The sequence below is a fragment of the Lotus japonicus genome, chromosome 1 (genome assembly GCF_012489685.1).
Source record: "Lotus japonicus ecotype B-129 chromosome 1, LjGifu_v1.2".
NCBI classification, from domain to species: Eukaryota; Viridiplantae; Streptophyta; class Magnoliopsida; order Fabales; family Fabaceae; genus Lotus; species Lotus japonicus.
Window position 1 is genome coordinate 97,371,574 of NC_080041.1, and position 10,498 is coordinate 97,382,071.

Genomic DNA, 10,498 nt, shown 5'->3' on the forward strand with positions numbered 1-10,498 from the left:
AAATTGAATTATTACCAAATATAAAAACACAAGCATGTTTCCCTATGTTTGAGATATGGTTTGTAAACCGGTCGGGTGTGCTATTGCAGAATTTGCATTGTGAATTTACGGAGGAAGACCGCGATTGAGAGAATGAGGAGGACTGTGATGTTTTCATTTTTAAATTTATTGGATTATATTGAAAATATTTTTTTAAATTATTGATTAACAATTTAAATAATAACTAATTATTAATGAAGAATATTTTTCGTCACTAAATTTGCATCTATATAAAATGGGGTGGGGTGTAGATTTTAGACAAGAATGGGGTGGAGTGTAATTCTAACAAACCTTGAGAGGGGTGAGTGTACTTTACTCAATTTAATACTACCAACCAATTTCTTAAGGGACGTGAAATGTTAGTTTGGTTCTTATAAATAGGAACGGAGAGAGTACAATACAAAAATAACCGCTAAAGAAATGAAAACTGAAACCACGCAAATCAATAAACGCATACTACTAGGCACTCCATACTTCCTTGGATGAGTAGCCCTAAGATACTCTACATAAACTTCAAGAGCCTCCAATCGTGTTCGGATCGTTTTCACAAGCAATTTACTTATATCAAATAAAATGCCTATAAAAGAAAACTTATATCAAAAATAAAATAATTATTTGTCAGGTTTCACGTTTCCAAATTCTTTTTCTTCTTTGCCTTTTCTATTTTATTTATAAAAAAAATAACGCGGTCTTCTAATTTTTTTTGGTTTCCGTGGTTTTCTAATTTGAAAACATTATCAATGATGTGAAATTTAACACTAATTAATGCTCAAGATTATTAACCACTTACAAGTTAACTATGGTTAAAAAGACTTATTATAACTAATTTTAAAGTTTAAGATTAATTAAGGTGAAAGTAAAATTGATGGTGTCTATTTGCAAAGGTGATAAAGTTTAGGGGGAGGGGGTTTGTCATTTTTCCCGGCGAAATATGTAAACTCTTGGTAATTGTTTTTTTCTTAAATGTATTAGGGTGTCATGTGTTCGACCCCTAGTCACACCGTTTGACAAAAAAAAAACTTCCCAATTTTCAACTTATGTGTCATATTGTGATTAGAGAACAACAAAAACAACATGTATAAAACTGTAGCCAACTCTTCTCCAAATTATTATTAATTAATAAAAGTGGCGGATTCAACGATAACATTTTGCTTCACACATATCAATCTATATATATAAATAGACCTCCCATTAAATTCAACAACGTCACCCCTATGGTGATTTTAGAATCATCAATGTATATTAGTAGTAATGTGATCTACTATAGGCTGATGCAATTACGTGTTAGGCTCGGAATCGAGTCAGGTTAGTGCGGAGTGCACGCTCGGTGAGCCAACGCATAATTGTCCGCGAATACGAACCGGGGTCCAAGGGGCGGAGCCCCTGGCTGGGCAGCGGGCGGGGTGCGGGGCAGCGCCCCGTTCGAAATTTTTTCTGAACGTTGGTGACCCTAGTTTGAAATTGTTTGAAAAATTGTGACTTTTCGGAACAATCGTGATCATTCGTGCAAACACAACCTTTTATATAAGGTTGCTTGCAGCCTAAGGAAAAAGGACAGAAAAACAGAAACAGAAATTCGCATGACAAAACTCTCTACTTTCTTTATCTGTTCTCTTGTGCCAAGAAACAGATTGATTGTCAAGTATTATCCCAACAAAGATTTCGTGAACCCAGACAATTATAGGGTCGAAATAATTTGTTCGGAAAGTGGATGCTCACGATTCTTGACTTTATCCAGGATTATCACAACCAGATTTCTAACAAACGAACAAATTATTTTTACTGATAATCATGGCTGGAGAAGGCGCTGTCAAGGAGATGACTACTAAGTTCGGGAAATTGGACAAGTTTCAAGGACAAGACTTCAGGCGTTGGCAGAAGAAGATGCACTTCTTGTTGACAACATTGAAGGTGGTATACGTCCTGTCTACACCGATTCCTGAACTTCTGGAGGAAGAAACTGTTGAAAATATAAGAAGCAGATCAAAGTGGGAGAATGACGACTACATATGCAGAGGACACATTCTTAACGGTATGTCTGATCCTTTATTCGATATTTATCAAAATGTGAAATCTGCAAAGGAATTGTGGGATTGTCTTGAAGCCAAGTACATGGCAGATGACTCATCCAGTAAGAAGTTCTTGGTGACTGATTTCAACAATTACAAAATGGTTGAATCAAGGTCTGTCATGGAACAATACAATGAACTTCTACGAATTCTTGGACAATTCACACTGCACGGATTGAAGATGGATGAAACAATATCTGTCTCAAGTATCATAGACAAGTTGCCCCCTTCATGGAAGGATTTCAAACACAATTTGAAGCATGGAAAAGACGAACTGTCTTTGGTCCAACTTGGAAGTCACTTGCGCATAGAAGAATCTCTAAGAGCGCAGGAGAGTGACAAGGGAAAAGGAAAAGAAGTTGCTGGTCCCTCGGTTAATATGATCGAGGAGGGTAGTAAGAACAATAACAACAAAAACAAAGGAAAGAAGCGTGCTTTCAAGAACAACAAAGGAAGTTTCGGTTCTAACAAGAAACCGAAACTAGAATGCTGAAAGTGTGGTAAGACAGGCCACTTCAAGAGGGATTGCCGTTCTGGAAAGAAGCATGATAACGCGAATGCAAGTGGTTCGGGAAAGGGGTCTAAGGACCAATCCTAAGAACAAGGTCAGAAATCAATTCATAAATTGAATATTTTGATTAAACATTCAGTTTCATTAATTTCTGAAGCATTTTATGTGCAGGATGATGCTATTGCGTGGTGGATTGATTCTGGCGCCACAACACATGTTTGCAAGGATTGTTTCTGGTTCAAGACTTTTGTTCCAGTGGAAGATGGATCTGTCCTCTACATGGGAGATCATCACTTTGATCCTGTTGAAGGCAAAGGAAGCGTGGTGTTAGAATTCAGTTCTGGAAAAACTATTACTTTGTTTAATGTTTTGTATGTTCCTAAACTACGTAAGAACTTAGTTTCTGGTCCTGTATTGAATAAGCTTGGATACAAGCAAGTGCATGAATCCGATAAATATGTATTATCGAAGTCTGGTGTGTTTGTAGGATTTGGATATTATAATAATGGTATGTTTATGATGAATTTGAATGGAGTTCCTAATGATTCTGGTTCTGTATTTATGTCCAATTCGAATGTTATTAAATCTTCTTTATGACATGCTCGTCTAGGACATGTACATTATAAAAGAATGCTTGAAATGTCTAAAGATGATTTAATTCTTGTTTTTGATGGGAATGTAGAAAAGTGTAAAACTTGCATGTTAACAAAGATTACTAGGCAACCTTTTAAAAGCTTAACAAGGAAATCTGTCATACTTGAATTGATACATAGTGATTTATGTGATTTGCATGCTACTCCATCATTAGGACATAAAAAGTATCTTGTCACTTTCATAGATGATGCATCTAGATTCTGTTATGTTTATTTGTTGCATTCTAAAGATGAAGCCTTAGATAAATTTAGAGTTTATAAAACTGAAGTTGAATTGCAACAGAATGTGATGATTAAAACATTACGTACGGATAAAGGTGGTGAATATTATGATCCTGAATTCTTCCAATCCGTAGGAATCATTCATGAAACTACGACACCTTATACACCTTAACAAAATGGTGTGGCTGAAAGGAAGAATAGAGTTCTTAAAGAAATGGTAAACGCCATGTTATCCTATTCTGGTTTGAGTGAAGGGTTTTGGGGAGAAGCCATGTTAACGGCTTGCTATTTGTTAAATAGGGTTCCTAATAAAAGGAACAAGACTACCCCATATGAACTTTGGTATAAGAAACGACCCAACTTAACATTTCTACGTGTTTGGGGTTGTAGGGCCGTGGTTAGACTCCCGGATCGTAAAAGGAAAACTTTGGGTGAAAAGGGTGTAGCTTGTATCTTCGTTGGATATGCTGAACATTCCAAAGCCTATAGGTTCTATGTTATAGAACCTAATGACTCGATTTCTATTAACACAATTATAGAATCAAGAGATGCCATATTTGATGAGAATTGTTTCTCTTCTATACCTAGACCAAATGACCTTATATCTAAGTTGGATGAACCTATAAAGGATGATCATTCAACTGATGTACCAAGTGAGACACTCGAACCTCGGAAAAGCAAAAGAGCTAGAAAACCTAAATCTTATGGTTCTGATTTTCAATTATATTTAGTTGAGGGATCAAAGGATCAGATTGATAATCAATACTATTATTGCTATAGTATAGAGGAGGATCCAAGAACGTATGATGAAGCTGTGAAATCTCGAGATTCTGCTTTTTGGAAAGAAGCAATTGATGAAGAGATGAGTTCTATCATGGAAAATAATACTTGGGTATTATCTGATTTACCACCAGGATGTAAACCATTGGGTTGCAAATGGATTTTCAAAAGGAAGATGAAAGTCGATGGTACAATTGACAAGTTTAAAGCTAGATTGGTAATCCAAGGCTTTAGATAGAAGGAAGGGATTGATTACTTCGATACCTATGCTCTAGTTGCTCGTATCACTACTATTAGATTGTTGATTGCTTTAGCGGCTATTCACAATCTAGTGATCCATCAAATGGATGTCAAAACAGCATTCTTGAATGGTGATTTGGAAGAAGAAGTGTATATGAAGCAACCTGAAGGATTTGTACTGCCTGGTAATGAGCATAAGGTGTGTAAGCTAGTTAAGTCGTTGTATGGGCTGAAACAAGCTCCGAAGCAATGGCATCAAAAATTTGATGAGGTTGTTTTGTCTAGTGGTTTTATTCTAAACCAAGCTGACAAATGTGTATATAGCAAATTTGATACATCCGGTAAAGGAGTTATTATTTGGCTATATGTGGATGACATGTTGATCTTTGGCACGGACCAAAATCAAGTTGATAAAACAAAGAATTTCTTGTCATCAAAGTTCTCCATGAAGGATATGGGAGAAGCGGACGTTATTCTTGGTATTAAGATTAAACGGGAGAATAAGGGGATTGTAATTACGCAATCTCATTACATTGAGAAAATACTCAAGAAATTTAATCATGAAAGTTGTTCTCCGGTTAGTACTCCCATGGATCCGAGTGGAAAACTTATGCCAAATACAGGTAAACCTGTGGATCAGCTCGAATATTCAAAAGCTATAGGCTCTTTGATGTATGCTATGATTAGCACTAGACCGGATATTGCTTTTGCGGTTGGAAAGTTGAGCAGATTTACTAGTAATCCTAGTAGACATCATTGGCATGCGATAACTAGGGTATTCAAGTACTTGAAGGGTACTATGAATTATGGATTGTCATATGTGGGATTTCCTTCGGTATTAGAGGGTTATTCGGATGCTAGTTGGATAAATAATGTTGAAGACTCATCCTCTACAAGTGGTTGGGTGTTCTTGCTTGGGGGAGGTGCCATCTCGTGGGCTTCCAAGAAGCAAACATGTATAACTAGTTCTACAATGGAATCAGAGTTTGTAGCGTTAGCTGCTGCTGGTAAAGAAGCGGAATGGCTAAGAAACTTGGTATATGAGATTACATTATGGCCTAAACCGATATCACCAATTTCTATTCGTTGTGATAGTGCTGCCACATTGGCCAAGGCTTATAGTCAAATGTACAATGGAAAGTCTAGACAATTGGGTGTTAGACATAGTATGATTAGGAAATTAATTTTGAATGGGGTGATATCGATTGAGTTTGTTCGTTCGCAACAAAACTTAGCTGACCACTTGACGAAGGGGTTAGCTAGAGACTTAGTGAAGAAGTCGGTAATTGGAATGGGATTAAAGTCCATTTAAATCTACTACCTATGTTATACCCAATTCCCTTCTAATACAACGTTAGAAGCTGAATTCAATGTGGAAAGATCATAGTTAGAGATTGGAGCACTTGTGTTTATCTTCCCAAGGTATGTGCTCAGACCTGCAAGTGATGGCTAGGTTGAAGTATATCTTCTTAATGGTTCTTTTGAAAATTGTAAATGCAGGTGCAAGATTAAAAGGACCACCTATGTAAGCATGAAGTTTTGCCGCTTCAAGAAGCTTGGACTTGGCTTCCTATATGCTTATTAATGGATAAGGACACATGGCTTGTAAAGTGTCAAGTATGAATAGTAGAGTGTTGTAGAAACATATGTGTACAGTATCTTTAGATATTCAAATGGGTTGACGGGTTCAATCTTTAAAGACACCCCGATTCTCGAGTATTTGGAATGTGTATTTGTACTAAAGTGGAAATTCAATCGCAAGATATTTTCATTTATGCATTTGTTTGATCGTTATATCTGTGTGTTATAAATTTGTATATATTTTCTTATACAAATTGAGTAGATCAAGGATTACACTAAAATGGAGGGGATTTGTTGGTGATTTTACAATCATCAATGTATTTTAGTAGTAATGTGATCTACTATAGGCTGATGCAATTACGCGTTAGGTTCGGAATCGAGTCAGGTTAGTGCGGAGTGCACGCTCGGTGAGCCAACGCATAATTGACTGCGAATACGAACCGGGGTCCAAGGGGCGGAGCCCCTGGCTGGGCAGTGGGCGGGGTGCGGGGCAGCGCCCCGTTCAAAATTTTTTCTGAACGGTTGTGACCCTAGTTTGAAATTGTTTGAAAAATTGTGACTTATTTTCGAACAGTTGTGATCATTCGTGCAACCTCTTATATAAGGTTACTTGCAGCCTAAGGAATTGATACAGAAAAACCAGAAACAGAATACAGACACAGAAATTCGAAAACATAACATCTCTACTTTCTTTATCTGTTCTCTTGTGCCAAGAAACAGATTGATTGTCAAGTATTATCCCAACAAAGATTTCGTGAACCCAGGAAATTCTAGGGTCGAAATAATTTGTTCGGAAAGTGGACGCTCACAATTCTTGACTTCATCCAGGATTATCACAACCAGATTTCTAACAGAAATTGAGTTGAGCACAGTTGTAAAAACAGCCTCACCAAGATCCAGAGCCTCACCATTCAAGCTTTTCTTCTCTATAAAATCCAACAACTCTTTCAGCTTTTGTTGACGAACAACTTGTGTGGAGTCAAGCATCTGTGTGGAGAATATTGTGGCACAATTTCTTCTAAGGTTCCTCCACTCAGCTGATAGGGGCAGAAACGTGAGTGATCTTTTATGGTGGTCAAACACACGAGAAGCATGTGGAACTGTCCTGCTAGAAAAGGCTTGGCTATCTTGCAACACTTGTTTGGCTAATTGAGGAGAAGAGATGATTATGGTGATTCTGCTGCCTAGCTAGTTTCAATGTCATGATGGGTCCATAAATTTTGGAGAGATTGGTGATTGCTATGTGTGGATTCCTACCAAGATCTAATATGTTTCTTATGATATGAAAGAGGCTTGGCCCTGGTGGAAGCTTGATGGTGTGTTGGGTTTGATGGAATAATAATCTAAGGATGAAGAAGGTGAGAGTACCTGCACACACTATGGCAATACTTTAAAATAAAAAAATTTCTATCAATATATATTTATCTATATTGTACTTGGGGCTCTTATTTCCCAAAGTAATTATATATATATTTGGTTTTTCCAAAAAAAAAAAATCTATCTATATATATTAGTAAAGCTCACTTGAGCTAAGTTTTTTTTTTTTGATAAGCCAAATAATATATTGATATGAAGTACAAGGGGTACTTCAACCCAATACAAAGATAAAAGAAACAAAAACAAACAAGAAAAAATATACACCCTTGACAGATAAAGCTTTAGAATTGTGCCTCAATAAGGCAAAGAGTACACAATAAAAAGCCTATGTTACACCCCAGAATTTTTTTTTTGGTATATCGGAAAATTAAAAACAACAGAAAAAAAAAACTACAAGGCTAACAAGTACCTAGCCAAGATGGGAGCTAACTGCTGAGGCGGAGCCTCAAGATACTCTATAGGACATTGGAGCCCTCCCCCCATGCCAGCAAGACAATCCGCTGCTGCATTTGCATCCCTAGAAATATGGGTAAGCTCTATGCACCAATCTCGATCCAACAAGAGTTTAAGATCAAGGAGCTCTGAGGCCAACTCATGAAACTGATACCTATTCTCAGATAAAGCCTTCACAATCTCAAGACAATCGACTTCACAGATCGCTTTTCGAATGTTGGCGTTCCATAATAAAACCAAACCATGCTTAAGAGCTCCAATCTCCGCTGTAATGGGATTCCCCCCACTGCTGCCAGCATAAAACCCGGTTACCCAATTACCGGTTCCATCCCTCACTAAGCCCCCCATACCCATCCTGGCTCCGGTCAAGTCAAAGGCACCATCAGTGTTGAGCTTGAATTCACCTGCGGGAGGAGCTCTCCAAAACGCACCTCCACCCATGCCCAATGTCGTGGACAGATCACTAGAAAGGAAGGAGAAATAGTCATGATGCTCTGTAGAAATCCAATTCATAGTACTAATAGCGTTCCAAGACTTATCACCCAAGATTGCATTGTTATGCCACCGCCAAATTCCCCAAAGAGCTGTAGCAAACAAGGAACCATGAGGACCACACACCTGGTATTTGATCCAAGCCTGGACACTCCCAACTAGAAACCGAGGCCACGTGAGAGCATTCAATCTATTCCAAATTTCCCTAGCAAACCTGCAGTCCCGCAAACAATGTAAAATATCCTCCATAGAATGTTGACACCGCGAGCACGAGGGTGAGGAAGCAAGCTTGCAACGAAACCTCAAGTTGTTAACCTGAATTGCATCGTGCATACACAACCAAATGAAGACACGAATTTTCTCCGGAACCTTAATCTTCCAAATCCAGCGCCAAGTATCCAAACCAGTGAGAGACAGCTGTGCATTCGCGTTAATGAGCCAAGAGTAGGCTCCCGCAGCAGAATAAATGCATTGGCTGTCGAATTTCCAAATCCAATGGTCATGTAGCCTGATATCAATAACAGGAGCAACCGTAAGCAGCTTTTGCTGTACCAAGGGAGGTAAAATTGTGTAGAGACTTGACGGATTCTAGTCACCATTGATGATGATGTCTCGGAGGGCCATGTTTGTATCTGTGATGTGGACGTAGGGGATGTTATTAGCCAAAGGCCCATAACCACTCCAATCCTTGTACCAAATAGATGTTGCACCATTACCCAGCTTAAATGCAAAGCCATCCTTTAGAACATCTCTAGCCTTCAAAATACCTTTCCAAAGAGGAGAAGAGTTGGGTGCAGCAGTAACTTCAAGAATTGACTTGCTACCCAGGTATTTGTGTGCGAGGACTTGAGTCCAAAGCTTATCTGATTCCTGCAGAAAGGACCAAACCAACTTACCAAGAAGGGATGTATTCGCATGAGAAGAATCTCGAACACCAAGCCCACCAGCAATCCTAGGTTGCGTCACCACATCCCATTTAACTCTGTGCCAGCTACGAGTACCAGGCGTGGATGAGGAACTGGACCAGATGAAGTTGCGAGCAGCTTTATCAATCAAGTTGATAGTCCTCCTAGGCATCCATAAAACCTGCATGTAATAAGTGGGAATCACAGTTATAACAGCTCGAGCAAGACAAACTCTACCCGCTGTGTTTAGAAGGCGGCTCTTCCAACCAGCCAAGCGACGAGAAATCTGATCAATAATGAAGTTGAAGGAGCCATGCGACACCCGGCCGCTAACCATTGGAAAGCCCAAGTACTTCCACAAATTCCTCACAACACGAATCGGGCAAACATTAGCAATAGAATTCCGAGTCGCAGTTGGAACTCCTTTTGAACAAAGGGCTTTAGACTTGGCAGCACTCACAACAAGACCTGAGGCTGCACCAAAACTGTCCAAAATATCAGCAACAAGCTCCACTTGGGTAGTAGTTGCCTTGCAAAAGAGCATAACATCGTCCGCAAAGAAAATGTGGGAGAGAGGAGGGCCACCTCTCGACAATGTGATGGGTTGCCATAAGCTTGCATCAACAACATTTTGAATACGGACAGATAGCTTCTCCATACACATGACAAAAAGATATGGTGACATGGGATCCCCTTGTCGGAGACCTCTAGCGGGACTAAACCAAGGAAGCCTAGTACCATTCCAGAGGAGAGCAAGTTTAGCAGAAGAAACACAACACATAATAAGCCGACATATAGAATCAGGGAAACCAAAGTCTCTTATTGTCTCCTCCAAGAAACCCCAAGAGAGCTTATCATAAGCCTTTTCCAAATCAATCTTGAAAGCCATAGACCCCTTTCGAGCCAAAGAATGATCAAGGTAATGAACCACCTCCTGAGCCAGAATAGCATTATCAGTGGTACCCCTCCCAGGAACAAAACTGGATTGAAGGGGCCCAATAAATTGATTCAAGTAAGGACGAATGCGGGAGACCACCACTTTAGTGATGATTTTATAAACCACATTGCACAAACTTATTGGGCGGAACTCCTTCATCTGAGTGGGCACATCAACCTTTGGGATCAGGACAATCAGGGTCTCTGCAAGGGAAGGATTAATAGTACCAGTAGAAAAAG

General features: G+C 39.0%; 1 protein-coding gene across 1 annotated transcript; it reads left to right on the top strand.

Annotated features, from left to right (window-relative positions):
- The first annotated feature begins 1,830 nt into the window (after positions 1 to 1,830).
- Positions 1,831 to 3,216, top strand: LOC130713668 (uncharacterized). The gene is made up of 2 exons (XM_057563456.1): positions 1,831 to 2,481; positions 2,791 to 3,216. The coding sequence occupies exons 1-2, from the start codon at positions 1,831 to 1,833 to the stop codon at positions 3,214 to 3,216; spliced, it is 1,077 nt and encodes a 358-aa protein (XP_057419439.1).
- Positions 3,217 to 10,498: the final 7,282 nt, after the last annotated feature.

Coding starts and splice junctions, on each gene's coding strand:
- LOC130713668 (XM_057563456.1), top strand. CDS start 1,831: ATGGCTGGAGAAGGCGCTGTCAAGGAGATGACTACTAAGTTCGGGAAA. Junction 2,482..2,790: donor AAGAAGTTGCTGGTCCCTCG/GTTAATATGATC, acceptor TTTTATGTGCAG/GATGATGCTATTGCGTGGTG.